This window comes from Fukomys damarensis, unplaced genomic scaffold (genome assembly GCF_012274545.1).
Source record: "Fukomys damarensis isolate Sample0158 unplaced genomic scaffold, DMR_v1.0_HiC HiC_scaffold_7, whole genome shotgun sequence".
Taxonomy (NCBI): domain Eukaryota; kingdom Metazoa; phylum Chordata; class Mammalia; order Rodentia; family Bathyergidae; genus Fukomys; species Fukomys damarensis.
In genome coordinates this window covers 22,767,566-22,784,857 of record NW_022900919.1, presented here as the reverse complement: position 1 = coordinate 22,784,857, position 17,292 = coordinate 22,767,566, and the positions used below count along the sequence as shown (strand labels likewise).

The following is a 17,292-nucleotide window of genomic DNA, read 5'->3' as shown; positions in this document are numbered from 1 at the left end:
ACTCCAAAACCAGGAGGAAACAGTGCACATTGGCCCAGCATATGTGCAAACACTTCCTCTTTCTCCTTCTGTGTTTGAGCTATTCTCGTCCTTTTCAGACTCATTAAAAGGGAACCAACACATAGCACTGCCCACAACCAAAAATGTGCGGAGCCTTCAGTTACCTATTGTCTAAATTAATCTTTCCCACATAGCATTTATGATTCTTTTTAAGATTCCCCAGCATTTCTGCTTCATGCTTAGTCATACAGCTGGGAATTCTAACAATGTCTGACCATATACTAGAGTTTTTTTTTTTTTTAATTACAAAGCCATGCAGAGAAACACATCATAAATATAAAACAATGAAGGTTCGTGAGTGGTCATTTAACCCTCTTAATCACAAAGATGAAGATTATATCATTTAAGAGGCTGAGCCAAGAATGTGAGATTTTTTTTTTTAATCCCCTGGATCTTATAGAAAGGGACCAAGAGGTGGCCAGAGCTAAAGAATTGGAATTTCTAGAAGAATGCTTTAAAAATGTCTATACTGTATAGGATAGGCTACCTCAACTGCATCCTGCAGAACATGGCACTGGAACATTTCTCTTTGGCAAACAGATCAGCTGTGGCCGCTATCACGAACACCATATTCTATGGTTGGTCTTAGAGATCTGAGATGCACATTTGCATTGCAGAATTTCTAATGTCCTTCAAGAATACACATTTTCAGGCATTTTGTTTAACACGGTGTCCTTCAAGTTTTTTGATCTTAGAGACCTTTTCTGATACACCATAAAAATCTGTGCTGGAGGGCTGTGGCTGAGAAAATGCTGACAGAAGGCAGGTCAGGCCAGAGCTCTTCCCTGGATGTTAATAAGGACTGCAGGGACAAAGCTGCTAGAAGGATTCTGAGGGTTCATCTGGCCATTGCTTTTGGTGAGCCCCTCTGTGGGCAGAGAAGAAAGGAAAGCTGGTCCTGTGGCCTTAAACTTGATCTAGGACAGGACCAGCCTGTCTTTAGCCTAAAAATCCTCCAGGGTTTGCTGACTGGTTGGTTCAGATCCTCCTCCCTCATGAATGTGGGCCCTCGGTGGGTGCTTCCCAGGATTCTGACTTCCTCTGGCTCTCACAGGTTCACAGAGTGTTTCCGAATGGGCTGGCCTCTCAAGAAGGGACAATTCAGAGGGGCAATGAGATCCTCTCCATCAACGGCAAGTCCCTCAAAGGGGCTACGCACAGTGATGCCCTGGCCATCCTCCGCCAAGCTCGGGACCCAAGACAAGCTGTGATTGTCACACGACGGACGACCCTAGAGGCCACACCTGACCTGAACTCCTCCATGGACCCTGCAATATCGGCTTCAGCAGCCAGTGATGTTTCTGTGGACTCGAGTAAGTTGTGCCAGCTCAGTAGAAGCCCAGAAGGCCACATGGCCTTGATAAATGGAGCCAGTGCTGGTGGGGCTGCTTAGCAATGCGTGGTCCCAACAGCACCTGGCCTGCTGCTGAGATGTGTGTGTGGGCTGGGGCAACAGCCAGAGCACTTGTGGCAGGAGAGAACTGACACCACCCCTGTGTTTCCTTAGCCACAGAGGCCACGGTATGCACGGTGACACTAGAGAAGACGTCTGTGGGGCTGGGCTTCAGCCTGGAAGGAGGGAAGGGCTCACTGCATGGAGACAAGCCTCTCACAGTCAACAGGATTTTCAAAGGTGTGGAGTGGCCTGCTGTTTGTGCTGTCCCCAGTTGTGGGCATGGGGCCAGGCCTCAAAGGCTTTGAGTGCCTCTGGGGCCTCCTGGCTTCTCAGAACCCCATGTCCTCTTGAGAGTCATGTCTTTGGGAGTCAGTTTTACTTTTTCAACCTGTTCTTCTTAACTCAGAGATCCCTTTAACCCCTCTGTGATTCTGGGTTCTCCTAAGTGACCAAGACTCGTTTGGTTCCAGTGGGCAGGGCCAGGATCCAGTGTAGCAGGTGAGGTGCCAGCCCGAGGTACCAGTCAAAGGAGCACCACATGTGCAGTCATCAAAATCTATGCAGTTCCCGTGCGGTATTTTTAAAGAATCCAAATTAATTTTTAAAATCCATGACGAACATCAAAACATCAAAGTCTTAAATAGAGCCAGAGTCTGGTGTTACACTTGTACAGCCCAGCCTCCCTGGCCTCATTCTATTTCTGAACTTTTCCACTCCTCCTTATATTTAAAAGTGTGATACTTGGCTCATCACAGATTTTTGTGCAACTCAGTCTGACACTGGGGTCACCTGGATTTGGATTTTCCCGTGGAAATCATGAATGGCCACCCCAACTTCTTCCTGTATTTCAAGCTGGAAGACCATGGGTTGGAGAACCACAGAGCAATGGGTGTGGAGAGAGGAGCCCCCTGGACAGGGGGTCCAGCAGCCTGGGTGTGTCCCAGTTCTGCCTTTAATTTCCTGGGGACTGTTGCCTTCTGGGCCAGTGGCTCTTCATCCATGAAAAGAAGTAGGTAGGGTGGGTGGGTGTCTGAGGCCCCTAAGATGGGACTCAAAGTGCCTCTGACACCGTGGGCCCACTACTGGTTGGCTTTGTTAGGGAAGCTGTGTGGCAGCTGTAGAAATCCAAAGGGCAGACCAAGGGGTATGTGGAGTTCCTCCAGAGTCCATGTGAACCCTAATTCTAAGGAAGATATTTTTTAACCTCAAAGTTGAGCCTAGGGTCCAAGATCAGGAGACTTGGGTCTAATGTTAGCTCTGCCACCATAGTGCATGGCCTTGGGCTGAGTCAGAAAGTCCAGGTTCAAATCCACACCTTCCCACCAGGTAGTTCGGAAGCACTGAGCCAGTTACTCGAGTCTCTGGTCTCTTCCTTGGGAGAAGGGAACAAAAACTGTACCTATCTTATCATACAAGGCTGTCATAAACACAGAACATGTACACCACACCTGTTATAGTAACTGCCAATAGACTTAGCTATATTTTCATTACAATCATTATTATGTTCATTCTTATTCACTCTGTAAGACTATGGTGTCAAATGGATGAGAGATTTTCTTTCAATATAAACAGTAAAAAATAAGCACTGTTTCCATATGCAACTTGGAAAGAATATATTCTTTCTACATAAAAAGGTCTTCTCCAAGAGCCCCACGAAGATTGCTTCTCCCCAGTGTCCTTCCCACCCCACCCAGTGCCAATGATTTCTGAAGAAGGGGAGGCCAAGGGAATTGGGGGTGGGATACTGGCTATATCCTTCAAGGCTTAAGGAGGACAGTTTCCAAGTATTTCAAGCTAGAGCCTAAAATTACCTCCTTCTGGGGTAGCATAGACCACAGTGAGCAGAAACCTGGTGTCCACTCTGCCCTCAGTGTGAGAGGACTCATTCTAGAACCACCAAGCTCCCACGGGATAGGGTGCTAACCTTTTTCCAGCTGTCCTGGCTCCTTAGAGATCAAAGGGAGAAGGTAACTTTTCTAATTCCCAAAACCTGCTGACCCACAGTCATTTTCTTCCTAATTTCAGGAGCAGCCTCAGAACAGAGCGAGACAATCCAACCTGGAGATGAAATCCTGCAACTGGCTGGCACTGCTGTGCAGGGCCTCACACGATTTGAAGCTTGGAACATCATCAAGGCTCTGCCCGATGGGCCTGTCAGGATTGTCCTCAAAAGGAAAAGTCTCCAGGTCAAGAAGTCCTCAGCTGCTGAGGACCTCTAGGGAGGGAGGGCGCTAACACAGAAGCCAAGGGCACACAGCCTCCAAAATGCTGATTCTCAGGGTCTCTGCTGCCCACCCCACCTGGCCTGGGCAAAGCCCAGGGGTGTATCCTGCTGGCTGCTGTTCCAGTCTAGACCTTCTGGGACACCCCTCCCCCATAAGGCTGTCCCAATGTGAGGACAGGGTCACAATGGGATGGCTGATATAAACTTTAGACTGTGTATACAGCTTAGTGATGATGTTATGGTGCCATAATAAAATGCATAAATTGCGACCTAACAAATCCATGTCCTCTTCTGCCACTTCCTACAAGTACTGTAATCACGTCATAGTTCACCTGAAGCAGCAACTTCATTTTTCTCTGAGTCTGCAGTGTGGCAAGGCTTGGTGGACGGCTCCTCTCTGTGCCCCTTGACCCCAGCTGGAACCATGCTAAGGCGGGGGCAGGGGACCACGTGAAGGATCATTTCCTTTCGAGTGGGAGTGGTTGGGCTGGCGACTTGGAACTCAGCCTTCCCCTGGACCCTGGGTTAGAGCCAGCCCAGACCTGCCAGGCTTAGGGGAGTGGAAATGTTGCTTCAGTTTTGAAAAACACAGCATGTCACATAAAACACTGGCAAACCTATTTTTATTTGGGTTGGAGAAGTGATCATAGTCATGGTGGTGCCAGGTGACAGTGAGCTGAGAAGGTGTGCAAGGGAAACTCCAAGTGTATATAGGTGTGCCAGGATGGACCAGCTTCATGTGAGGTAAGAATTGCCGCATGTAGCCACCACATGCCGTGGACTGTGCAGTGTTAAATGGGTAGCCTCGTGGTCATGGAAGCTCCGCTAACAGGTGGCTCTGTGACTCCCACAGAGATGCAGGGATAGTGCACGATTTGTGCAGTTGGGCAGTGATCAGGCAGAGACTGAGCCCTTCCTCCTGTCACTGGTAGAGACTAACAGGCAAAGGTGGTTTTAAGGCCAGAGTGTTGTAGGGAAAATACCTCCGAATGCCTGGCCAAGGAGATATTTGCTTTGATTACCTCAAAGTCTTTACTGTCGGGCTTTGGAGAAGTCAGTGTCACTTAACAACAGCCAGCATCCTATGACCAGGCCTGGGCAAGTTGTCAGCCCCTTTTCTATGAAGTAAGGACGAGGGCCAGAAACAAAACACCGAAAGTAGTTCTTCCCAGGCTGTTATCAATGGCACTATGCAATGTAGCCTGGTGGTTTCTCCAGTGCTCGAAGGAAGACAAGAAGCAGTTTCCTGGCAGTGGACCATCAGCCCAGCAGGGGTAAAGAGTCCATGTAAACTCTTCAGGTGACACCAGCACAGCTGGCATCAGATCACTTTCATTCATTCTGAGAAATGACAACTTAAGAGTATTGTTTCCTACCCGCTGCATACTTCATCCCATTCTGAGTCTTGCCAAGTAGTAGATGAGCAAGTAGATTGGAAACGTGAGACACCATTTCTATCAGCCTCCTTAATGGAAACACTGAAGGTGAACTTGATCCAGCAGTGGAAGGTGTGATTCAATAGGACATGTGTTCAGGGCTGGGCAGTGTGGCCACTTGACAGAATGCGTACGTCCCCTGCCCTTGGTCTCATGGTCCCTGCAAAAGACGACGTTCCCTCCTAGAGCTCCTCCAGTCTCTAACAACACATGACATCAAGTCCCTGGTCTTTAGGCCAAGGAGGTGCTCAGGTCTGATGCCACCCAGCTCCTACAATCAATTAAAGTTCATTGGTTGGAGCTCTGTGCTGCTGGACTGAGTGCTTTCCATGGCCAACTTCCTTGGAGCTGGCACAGGCATGGAAAACGCTGTTTCTGCTCACGCCCTCCCCAGCTGCGGGGCGTGGGCCCATCCACATACAGGGAGACAGTGCACTTTCCCCAAAGCCCTTGATATTTGATTCCCATACCAGCTCCAATGTGTAGCTATCTGGGGTTGGTATTCATGCCTCCCCACTTTCTTGTAAAATAAGAAGTCAAAGCAGATTTGCTTTCCACCTCCTTCTCTAGGGTTCAAACCAGTTTAACCTCCGATGCCAGGTAGAATGGGCAGTTTGTCCTAGGGGCCCAGTGATTTGCATCCTTGGGTGGCTGACCATCCAGCCTGCTATACATGCCTGCACAAGGCCCCATTTGGGAACGACCACCACCTCTAGGGTCTGGACCTCACAGGGGAGGCATTAGTCTTCTCCTGGGGACCTGGCACAGGACAGGGCTGGCTACACATTGGGGCTTTGTATGCATTCCCTGGGAATAAACGAGTTCTAATCAAACACAAGCATTCCACAGAGATTTCTGGCCAAGATGTGGGAGCTGAAGATCTCAGCACCATGAATGGGACCCACAGATGATGGGAACAAAAAAGGAGCTCTTCTCTGCCTTGATACCGAGTCACCAAGGAACTCCAAGGTGGGGAAAGGCACTCTCACACAGGGAAATGTCTCCATCTAGAGGGGAGGGGGGGTCCTTCATGGAAACACCTCACAGGCAACAGTATTGGGAGCAGGTGTGGCTCCAAGGGCCTCTCCAAGGGGCGATGGTGGGGAGGGATCATGAGGGCCCCCTCCCTGGCTGTGCAGCCCCACTAGGAAAGGGGAAAGGCAGAGGTGTGTGAGCTCTAGCCTGGCCTCTGCTAGGCATGAAGCTGAGCCGCTGTGCTGGTCTGGCTGGGCCCAGCACCGCAGGTCCCGCAGCAGACTCTGCAGGCTGCCCAGGTTGGCCTCTCTTTTGTCCCTCTGTCCCTCCTGGCAGCCAGGGCACCCTTGTCCTAGCCCCGTAGGAGAGGAAAGGCAGGTAGATGCCTGGGCAGCAGGACTCTCCTTCCCAGAGCTGGGCTGAGGACAGAAGCGGGGCTCAGTTTCCAGTCACCATGAGAGAAAACACACCCCAGGCTCCCAGGCTGTGGGTGTGGACAAGGTGGAAGCAAACAGCAGAATCCCTGGGGCCATGAAAGTAAATTCGGAAGGGAAAGATGACAGAAGGGGAATGGAAATCAATGGGAGACACATCCACAGGCACACTGAAACATATTACCTTGAGGCTTATTCCACTGTTTAAGTCATCATTTCCCAGGCTGACATTAACTGGGGAGTCTTGTGCACTGTTAAACACATACATCAGAGTTGGAGTTGGCAACACAGGGTGGGAGAGCTACAGGGGCTGACACGGCGCCAGTCACTGTGTTCAGTGCCAGCCGAGGTTCTCTAGGACCAACACTGCATGTAGCCTCTGAGAGGGGCTGGCACCTGGCACCAGGGCTCTGGACCAGTGTGTCACCTAGAACCAAACTGAGACCCTCATGGGTGTCCAGAAGCCAGGGTCCACCTGGCTGTGTGCCTGTACCCCAGGCAGGGCTGGAGCAGTGACAGCTTCCCCACGCCAACCCTGAGAGGGAGGAGGAGGTAGGAGGGGCAGCTGCCGCCCATGGCCGGCACTCAGAGAGACTCACTGCCCACCATGGTGTCCTGAAGAGCAGAAGCCAGCCTTCTGGCTCTCCCAGAAACTGGAGCTCCTCACACATCAGGGCTGATCTCCACCAGCTCTCCCGTGAGAGCTCAGTTGTGGAACTGCTTCACTGTTTTCTGAAGGTTGGCATAAAAACCAGCCATGCTGCGAGGGAAGAAGGAGTCCACCACGTTCTGAGGCAGGTAGCCACTGAGGTCCGTCTGGAAGAACGTGACCAGCCTGGTCTTGCCGGGCTCCCTGCAAAGGCAAAGCAGAGCTGTATCAGGAGCCTCCGCCTTCAGGCAAGCAGAGCTGGCCCAGCTGAAACAAGCCCCAAACAAGTTGGGAGGGTCACAGAGCCCCGTGCTGTGTTCACTACCCTTGCTCCATCAGTGTGTAACCTGTCAGTGTGTGGGTGCATTCCACAGCTCCCTAGGTCCACAGACAGGGAGGAGTCCCTTCTTCCAGCTCAAAGAGGTAGTTCCTAGCTTCTGATACATCCCACAAATGCTTCTCAGAGCTCACCCCTCCATGCCAGGCCCCAGAAGAAGGGACACGGATGTCACCTGTCTCTGTCCAATGAGGACAGCACTCTCAGTGGGGGACCCAGGCCCTTTCTGAGTCTCTGCCAGGTCTTGGCCGTTGGCACATGGCTCTCCTCTCCTTCTATGAGGAGCCACAGGATGGACTGCAGAATCAGGTATGAGTTTCTACGCCGCCTGACTGGAAAGAGCTTGCAAAAACTGTGCTATTCTTAATACTAATTTTGTTTTGAAAAATAGTTATTTTTCATAACTATGTTATTTATGGTGACATGAATGCATATATTACTATTTTAAAATAGATATCTCTTAACTTGTCCAGTTTAAATTCAAACATGCTGAACAATGACATGTTCGCCCCACCGGGACAAATGCCCTTGCAAATCCTCAATTATACTGAAGGGTGTAATGGGTCCTCACGCCTAGCATCCGAGAATAGCTCATGAATGTCTTGAGCATGTGTGTACTTGGGCTGGGGTTGGCAGGATCCTCTGGGGGTGGGCAGGTCTGTGGCAGGGGGTCCTGGGCCAGAAGCCAAAGGCTGGTGTCCTGCCCTCGTGGGGTGTGACTGACAGTAATACAGACGGCTACTGGCTGGAAACAGAAAATATGGGCACTTGGAGCAACAAAGGGGCTGAAGTGTCCCCAAAATCAGGTTTGGCAAGGGACACACAGAAAAGGCAGCTATGACCGCAGAGGAACCTGGAGGTTTTTCACTGTCATGAGCCTCTTGATGGCAGGGGCCGTGGGGACTGCCTGGCCTTGTATTTGAAACAGTATCGGGCACGTTCAGGGTGGTATGGCTGTAGGCTGGCTTTGTATTTGAGGGCAGCTATTAGAAGCCCCAAATCACAGCACTGTGCCAGCCATCAGGTGCTCCCAAACCACACAAGGCCAGGGCTGTAAGTGAGGTCACCATGCAGGCTTGTCCAGACTCCGCTGCCTGCCCAGCCTCCACATGGCCTCCCCTAGGGCTCTCTTGCTCTGGCTCTCACCTGTCAGCTCCAGACAACTCGCAGCAGCTAAAGTGGAGCCAGAGCACAGCTGGTCATGCTCCCCAGTGGCTCCCTTTGTACTCAGTTAAGCACCCACCCACGGCCTTGGCACCCACAGCAACCCCCTTCTGGGATATTCCCTAAATGCCTGTGCCTGCTCCACCCCTGGGACTTTGGCCCTGGCCACCTCCATCTGGCTTTACTCTCCTCCAAAACACTAAACATCGGAGAACTATGAGGGTGGAAATCTAACTAACTGAACTGGTGCTTTGTTTTTCCTTTCTAGTGCACAATGAAAGTGAGCCCTAAATTGGGAAGATACTTATTGGTTTTGATAAAAACAGACAAATAAAGAGGTCCGTATCTGAGTTAAGAGCACAGATTCTGAAGTCAGGTGGCTGTACCTCTTACTGGCTTTGTGATCCTGGATTAAGTTATAAGTAACTCAAGATCTGTGTCCTAGTATATTCACCTGAAAATGAGGATAAGTTCAGGTGGCTGTACCTCTTACTGGCTTTGTGATCCTGGATTAAGTTATAAGTAACTCAAGATCTCTCTGTGTCCTAGTATATTCACCTGAAAATGAGGATAACAACAGGGCCTTAAGGTTGCAATAAGAACAAAAATTAGTAGATTTTAATAAAAGTGCCGACACACAGTAATGTCATGTTTGTTGCTGTTGCCTGCTGAATCCGAGCATGTTGATTACAGTGACAGCCATGGAAAGATAAGGAAATAAACAGGGACCCAGGATCAGGAGATGGAACCACATGTGGGCAGACTGGCAGAAGCTCTATCCTGTAGCACAACAGACTTTCACTGAGCAGATGGGAGCTGGACATCCAATGCCCGAGTTGACCCCTGTGTGCCTGCTGGGTGTTGGGAGACGGTTCTGGCCCTGATGGTCTACCTGCACATTCTGTGCCGTCACCTTTACTATCTGGTAAGGGGCTGATCATACTGTGCCTCTGCTATGATTTAAATACGAGTGTCCCCCAAAGTCTCATGAGCCCCCATGCAGCAAAGCTCAGAGGTGGGGCACAGAGAGGCGACTAGATTGTGAGGGCACTGGCCTCGTGGTGGATTAATCCACTGGTGAGTTCTTGGCTAAATGGGCTGTTAGGAGGTGGGGCTGGCTGGAGAAAGCAGCCAGCTGCTGAGTCCAGCCTTGGAGGGTGTACCTCGCCCCTACCCGCTTCCTCTCTCTCTCTTCTGATTCTCTGCTTCTTCACCAGAAGGGGTGAAGCAGACAGCCTCCTTTCTGCCATGGTATTTCTGCCTCGAAGCCAGCTTACTATGGTCTAAAACCTCTGGAACTGTGAGCCAAAAGAAATCTTTCTTCCTATAAGTTGTGTATCTCAGATATTTCGTCTCAGCAACCAAAATGTAACTAATACACCCCTCAAAGGGAGATAGCACTCCCTAACCCTAACCCTAAACCCCAGTGCTGTCTTCCTTTGAATTTGAAACTAGCAGAACCGTACTTGTACGCACACTGGTTTTAGTTCCCGTGAGACACAGATGCCCCAGGTCCCCTGGCTTGAGCTAAGGATACTAACCTCTACCTCATTTCTGTGCTCTCCCTGCCTGGTAGTCAGATGCTGTGAGCTGCCTTCCTGGTTGCCAGGTCTACACCCACCTGTGTGCCTGCTCCCTAGGGAGCAAGGACTCTGTGTCTTGTTCTGAAGGCCAGCAGACCTGACAATCAGGGCTCAAGCCAGGGGACCTGGGGCATCTGTGTCTCACGGGAACTAAAACCAGTGTGTGTGTGCAAGCACGGCTCTGCTAGTTTCAAATTCAAAGTTGTTTGCAGGATGTTTGCAACTTAGCAAACAGTGCTACACACAGGTGGGTGTAGGTGCCAAGTTTGAATTTTGAGTAAAACCCTCCACACCAAAGCCACTGGCTGGTACGGTGGCAAGAGCACAAGCCTTTACTCTCCATGTCTGTAGAAAACTCTGGGACACACCCGCCCTGGTCCAGCAGGTGCAGTATCTTTCACTGTCAATTTAGGTGGTTCCCAGATTAGTGGCCTTCAGCACATTCATCCCACTGCTCAAACCTGGCCATGTCCATGACCTCACAGGGAGGGAGGCTGCTGGGCTTTGCTGCAGGTTGACTTAGTGTAGGCTCCAATTCCTCCTTCAGCCCCTGAGCTGGGAAGAGACAGTCACATGCAAAGTGTGGTGGGGACAGCTATCATCACCACAGCCACTCAGGCTGGTAGGCGGTGTCCAGAGAGTATGGCAGAGACGTGGAACTCAGACCTTACACGCCGGCCTTCCAGCCTCTGATCCTGGACACAGTGCTCAACAGTCCCAAACCTCAGTTTCCTCATCTGCTAAAAGGGACCGTGACATCTGACTACTCAGCCCCACATCGTAGTTGTGTTAACACTTCCCTGCAACTCTACCATGTGCCAGGCACTTTGACATATTATGTCACTGACGTGTGCATGTGGGGCATTTTGGTAACAGTGAGGCCTAAAGCATTTTTATTCTTCAGAATTGTAGTCAAAGTACCTGTATTAGTCAGCTTTCCCATGGCTGGACCCAAAACCTGATACCCATCCCTTAAAGGAGGAGATGTTTAATTTGGTTCAAAGGGTCAGAGGATTCACTCCATGGTCAGCTGCCTTCAAGGCAGAAACGTCATGGCAGAAAGGAGAGGTGGAGCAAAGCTGCTTAGTTCACAGTGGCTAGGAAGCAGGGCAGAGAACAGGCCCAGAGAGGAGGAGGCCCAGGACCAGATATAGATCCCAAGGCTACACCTCATGACCAACCCAATCAAACTGATACCCAGCCCTAATCCATGGTACCATCTTCACAGTGCCCACAATGAAACCAGTTAGGTCCGAGACAGGTACCTGTACCCAAAGGTTATTCTTACCCTGGAAGAGGTTCACAGAAGCACCCACATGGATGGTTAAATCCTCTCACGAATCCTGGCTTCGTGGGACACAGTGCATGTTCCACGTGGGTAGCTGGAGAAGAGTTCCAACAGGCCATGAGCAACAGGTTCTGTCAGTCCAACCTCCACACTGAAGGGCCTGTGCTCACAGACCAGGTCACCTGGAGCCCAGGGTAAGGATATGGGACTCCTGCGACCTGCCGCTGCCCGTTATGCTTCCTCTCACACAAACCCATGCACACATACATGCTTACACATGCATGTACTCACACACACACATACACTTAGATACACACACATACATGCACGCATACACTCCAGCATACAACTTCCCCAAGTTTATGAGAATATTAAAGAACATTGTAGAATGGAAAGTTTGGGTCTAGGAGGAAGAATGTGCCCCCCTCAAATCTGAACTGTCAGAGACAAGGAGGCATCCCCCATCTCCCCAGGCAAGCTCAGAGGAATGGCAGAGGCCACTGTATGAATTAGTTACCAGCATATCCAGAGGCCAAACTGTGAGGCTCTCCTGCCCAAACCCATGGCACAGAACCCCCTCAGCCCCTTCAAGACCAGGCATACGCCTAAGGAGAGACTTGGGGCTTGAGGAGTTCTTGGACGGTTTCTGGCCACTGGAGGTCCTTGAGGGTCTGAGAGGGATGGAGGAGAGTGCAGCATGTCCCCATAAAGCCAGTGGTACCTGGATACCACTCACCATTGGAGCTGATGGTGCCATCCTCGTATTTCTTGACCAGCACTAAGTCCACAAAGTCCCTGGGAGAAATGAGCTTCATGGCAGCCGAAGGGGTAGAGGTCCTGCTCACAAAGAGTGTCTGCCAAAGCAAGGAGGCCAGTGCATCTGAGGGCCAGACATCTCCTCCCCACCCCATGCCCCAGGGCGTGGGAAACAGGATACGTTGAGAGGATGGTGGCCCCGTGACCACAGAGCTCTTGACTTGAGGTACTTGAGAACTACTCAGCAGGTGTACTGAGGATGTTTCGCCAGAATTCCTTCCTAAAGTGGCCTGCATAGGACGAGGTAGCACCTGTAGGCAGGCTTCCTCTCCAGCTTACAAAGAAGCACAGTAACCCCCACCACAATACCTAGCAAAAATCACCCTAGCAGGACTGTCTCTGGGGTGCCAACAACCACCGGGGATGTTAATGGGGATATTTAACTCATGCACCACACACTGTGGTTACACTCTAACATGTTCCCCTTTCTTACAAATGCTCCAAAGAGTCGGGTGTGGCCAATTTTGTTCTTCTGCATTCTGATATTCTGTAGTAAGAATGGTGGAAGTGATTTTGTAATAGCCCTACAGCTTCCATCCAGGACCACTGCCCCCCGTGCATCATTCCTTGGAGCCCAAGATGAAGAGGACACTGGTGTGAAACCCTGCAGGTGACAGCAACAAACTCAGAGGAGGGCACTGGGTCCTGTCCACCTATCCACTCATCTATCACTCATCTATTTTAGAACCAGATCATTTGAGAAACTTCCAGATTGTGCTGGGGAATGTGAATCTGCAAGGGCCTTTTCCCCATGTTTCTGTTGTTTCATTACATGACAAAGAGCTACTGCCTGCCTCTCTGCTTTCCAGCAAAACCCATCTCACCAATGGCCTAAGCTTTCCCTCCTTTCTGCAGTTAATGTCCATTGAACACTCTACCCTTCTGGTGAGAAGTCTTACTTTCCATGGAAATGTGAATTAATTAGGACAAAGACTTCTTATTCTCCTCTTCCAGAGATGTAAAACATTTTTTTGTGTGTTTACTAATTCATCAAAATCTGTAATCATGTTATTTTAATAAATTATACCGCAATCCCATTTTAACCAAGTCTTACAGTCAAAGAAAATACGTGGTTTTTAAAAAATAATTTCAATCTGTAGGCATATCTATGATGCAAGATGAGGACTTCCAAGAAAAAATGCCTTAGGATAAAATCCAGTGGGTTGTGTGAATGAAGATCTGAGTTCAAGCAAAGTCATTACATACAACTTCTGAATAAAAAAAATTTACTCGTATATTTCTATAACATAACATTAAACACAAGTTCACATGTTATTTAGATTTGACTAAAAATCATAGTATTGCTGTGTGCAAAACTGAGACTTATTACATGTCAAAACTGCCTTGCTTTGCAACTCATGAAAATGTAACTGTCAATGTCAGATGTTGTCTAGATGTGTGGGGATGATGCATAATTTCTCAAAAACCCGTCAGAGGTATGTAATCAAAAATATGTGAAGCTCCTTGCTCCAGGGGGCTCACTAGGGTAGGACACATGGGTTCTAGGGAAGAGGGTCCTGTGTGGCAGCATCCACATCCAGGGACAAATCGGGGTACCCAGAGCAGCAGGAAGACCCTGCCAGTGTTGTCACACAGCCCCCTGGCAAGCTGGGCAAGATGGCAGAAGCTCAGCCCTGATGAGAGTTCAGCACAAGTGAGTCCCAGCTGTCCTGTGCCCCAACAGGCTGGGTTAAGTGAGTGCTTCTAAGATGGCAATGAGGAAAGCATATTCCTGGGGGCCTCTGAGGCATCAGGTTGCCAGCATGCAGCACTGGAGGTGGGAGAAGACTTATGAGGCCTCCTGAGGGAAGTGGCACCCATGGCAGCTGGGTGTGGGGAGACCAGGGGTCACCAGCCAGCTACCTCCTGGTCGGCCCTTTTACCTCTGTGAACTTGGGTCCCTCTCTACCTCTGTCAAACTGATCCTGCCCCAGGGTTTCCGTTAAAGAGCCCTGTGTTTGGAGCCCACACAAAAGGACCGAATAAATGCCACTGCTCATTCAGCTCAGGTATCAGCCTGTAATTTCCTAAGCCTTTTATTCTCATTCCTACCAGTCATTATACTAAGACAAAGAAGTGCAAATGTCCTCAAAAGATACAATTATTTTTACCTCCAGTAAAATTCTATACATGGCCCTCCCATCATTACTATAGTTGCATTTGGTTCTAAAGTGAATTAACCTAAGTTTCCTTAACTTCAACTATTAATATAGGACTATTTGCCGACTGCTTTAAATTTCACCTCTCCTGTTATTCATTTAGTATCATCTTCTAAATGTGTTCATTTTTAAAAGGCTAGATCAGGTGTCTTTAAAAGAATTGGAACTGCCCCAGAGAATCACTTGCCTATAAATTATAGACAACTGCAAAATGTATATACAAGGGATGATTAGATTCCAATTCTGAGCCCACGGACGGCTACTCCTTTCGTTATTAAAGATAAACAAATATTACACAGTAAGACCCAAAGAAGTTGAAGCAGGATGACCTCCTTACTATGAGATCCAATTTCAGGTTTGAATGTGAAGGACCTGAAATCACCTTTTCTTCCCCAGGGATGTACGACCCACACTTCAGGAAACACCCACCTGAACGCCTGAGACAATGAATGACGCTTGGGCTCTGACTTAGGGCTAAGAACACATGGCACCCACAGTCTTTCCAGTGGTGAGCTACTGAGAAAGGTTTCACCACGTTGCCTATATGAACATCTAGCAGGGGCTGCCAGAGGTCAAAATCAAGACACCCTTCAGACTGCACAGGTCAGCAATGCTTCCCCAGCAATGCTGCTTATTAGTTTTGGCTACAATTTTTTTTTTTCTTGAGCTTCTGTAATCAAAATGAGGCCAGATCTTAAAGCTACAGAGGATTCCAGGGTGGGCTTATTCACATCTAAGCTATTTACTATGGGAGCCAGGGGCCCCATGTGGCTATTTAAAATTATTTAAAATTAAATAAAAAGCACACTGACTCCTGGGCAAGGGTCTGCCTGTCCAGTGAGAGGTGAGGAGCCACACCCAGACCTTCCCTCAGGGTCCCGAATGTCCAGATTCCCTCTGTACCTTGTCACTCACTATGGGTATCTATATTCTGCGTCACACTGTCTCCCATTTGTACGCAGGGTATCTCTCCTGCCAAAACATGTCACAGGCCCTTCAGGAGGGGCTGGGATCAGGTTGCCACAGTGGCAGCACAGACACTGTCTATGGATAGCACAGGGGGGGAAACTTACGTCCGTGATACTTTCGATAATTTCAAAACTGGTCACATTCTCATCCCATTTCTCTCGCAAGCCCCCGGCTGCTGGCTTTACACAGTCCCACACCTCCTCTGGGGTACCACACACAATCCCCTCTCCTCGGTACCTGGAACACAGAGAGGTATTGGACCCTGACATCAACCAAACTTGTTACTTTGGGACCTATCTAAGGGCAGTCATGCCATGTCCATCACAGCTCCTTAGGACTCAATTCTGCACAAGTGGGCCTAAGCTTTCTTAAGGGCATGGTTGGCTGGAAATCATTCAGTTGAGAACAGAAGCTTGTGTTTTTTTTGGAAGACATCTGGTGAATGGATCACAGGGTGCAGGGTGGACTGGAGCCTTCAGGAAGCAAACCCAGAGACACCAGGTATTGAGCGCTGGCCTGTGAGCTGGCAGGAATGCTGCCATCCTAAGCTAAGTGGAACCATTTTAGAGTTAAGTTTCTGTTTTAGTGACTAAGTTTCTGTTTCCTAAGACTGTAGTTCCTTATCTTTGTTACCCAGCCTTTATAATTGCCAAGGTCACTATTACCCATGATAGTTTATGTTTATGCCTATTTCTTCTTATCTTGCTAGACATTTTGTGCTGCTCTGAAGTTTCTCAAACTTAACAACCTTCGAGTTTTTTGAGTCATCTGGTGTTTTATGACGTCCTGACTTTGTAGAAGTTTCCTAATGCTTGTTTTAGGACAGATAAGATTGTTATGGTATTATCATGTCCCCTCCTGTTAGTTTGTGGTTTTTTGCTTTAAAAGTCTGATGCCTGCCTGCAATAAACGTCGCCTTGATCAGACTCCTGTCTTGGCGTCCTTCATTCTCTCCCTGCCCCATCTCCGCCCGATGTGCTCTGCGTAGCAACCAGGCAGGGTGTGGCATCTGACAAGCTTGGAGAAGGGTGTACACTTACAGGCTCCCTGCAAACTCCATGGATGGCCTCCAGGAAACTGAAACTCCATGCTGTCAAAAGGCACAGAATTGTAGAATTTTAGAGCTAGCCGGGCTCTGGGGAACTCCTGGCTCAATCTCTAGCTCTGCAGAAGAGGAGTCAGAACCCTCTGGAGATGTGATTCTCCAAGGTCGAAATCCACATCTGGCAGAGTGGGACGAAACTGGACAAAGCCGCCTGAAGCAGAGCCACGGAAGAAGTGCCCTTAATTATTCAACTGGCTCCGACGGCCGTGGGTGGTGTTCAAGTCACCATAAAGGCTACCACGTATTTTGTTTCCTCAAACAATTTGTTCAAAGTCGTGTCAAGTAAGGAAAACTGCTCCCTGACACCCTCTGGGATGATAGAGGTGGGCGCTCAGGTGTAAGGCACCCAGCAAAGGCTTGGAGCCTGGAGCGGTTCCAAACCTCACCACCACTACCCCACAGGTGACGCTGGATAAGTGGAAGTGGATGCCGCGGAAGGGACGGATACCTTTCTCCCGGCCAGAGTCACTGCGAACAGGCCCGGCTGATGTTTATCACCCTCCCCCCACCCCCACCCCAGCATCCCTCTCCTTTCGGCTCCGGGAACGGGAGGTAAAGAGCAGGGTCTTGGGGCTCCGGACCTACAAGGAGCAAAGTCTCGGCCACCCCTCCCCGCCCAGCTCCCCACTTACGCCTCCCCTGCAACTCTTCCAGCCGGACGCGTCTCGCCGGTACTGGAGAATCTTCGTTGCCACCT

General features: G+C 49.6%; 2 protein-coding genes across 3 annotated transcripts in view; one reads left to right on the top strand and one right to left on the bottom strand.

Moving 5' to 3' along the window:
• Il16 (interleukin 16) overlaps nt 1–3,939 on the top strand; it is a 96,690-nt gene extending 92,751 nt beyond the window's left edge. For both annotated transcript variants that reach the window (XM_010621188.3, XM_033761121.1), the window contains exons 17-19: nt 1,115–1,373; nt 1,568–1,693; nt 3,482–3,939. In XM_010621188.3, the coding sequence (XP_010619490.1) occupies nt 1,115–1,373; nt 1,568–1,693; nt 3,482–3,675 (579 nt within the window). In that variant the 3' untranslated portion in view covers nt 3,676–3,939. The remainder of the gene's footprint in view (nt 1–1,114; nt 1,374–1,567; nt 1,694–3,481) is intronic.
• A 2,766-nt stretch (nt 3,940–6,705) lies between these two features.
• Stard5 (StAR related lipid transfer domain containing 5) overlaps nt 6,706–17,292 on the bottom strand; it is a 10,822-nt gene continuing 235 nt past the window's right edge. Inside the window, exons 2-7 of the mRNA XM_010621258.1 lie at nt 17,228–17,290; nt 16,531–16,580; nt 15,595–15,727; nt 12,283–12,400; nt 11,547–11,640; nt 6,706–7,378 (exon numbers count right to left, since the gene is read on the bottom strand). Coding sequence (XP_010619560.1) covers nt 7,231–7,378; nt 11,547–11,640; nt 12,283–12,400; nt 15,595–15,727; nt 16,531–16,580; nt 17,228–17,290 — 606 coding nt within the window. The 3' untranslated portion in view covers nt 6,706–7,230. The remainder of the gene's footprint in view (nt 7,379–11,546; nt 11,641–12,282; nt 12,401–15,594; nt 15,728–16,530; nt 16,581–17,227; nt 17,291–17,292) is intronic.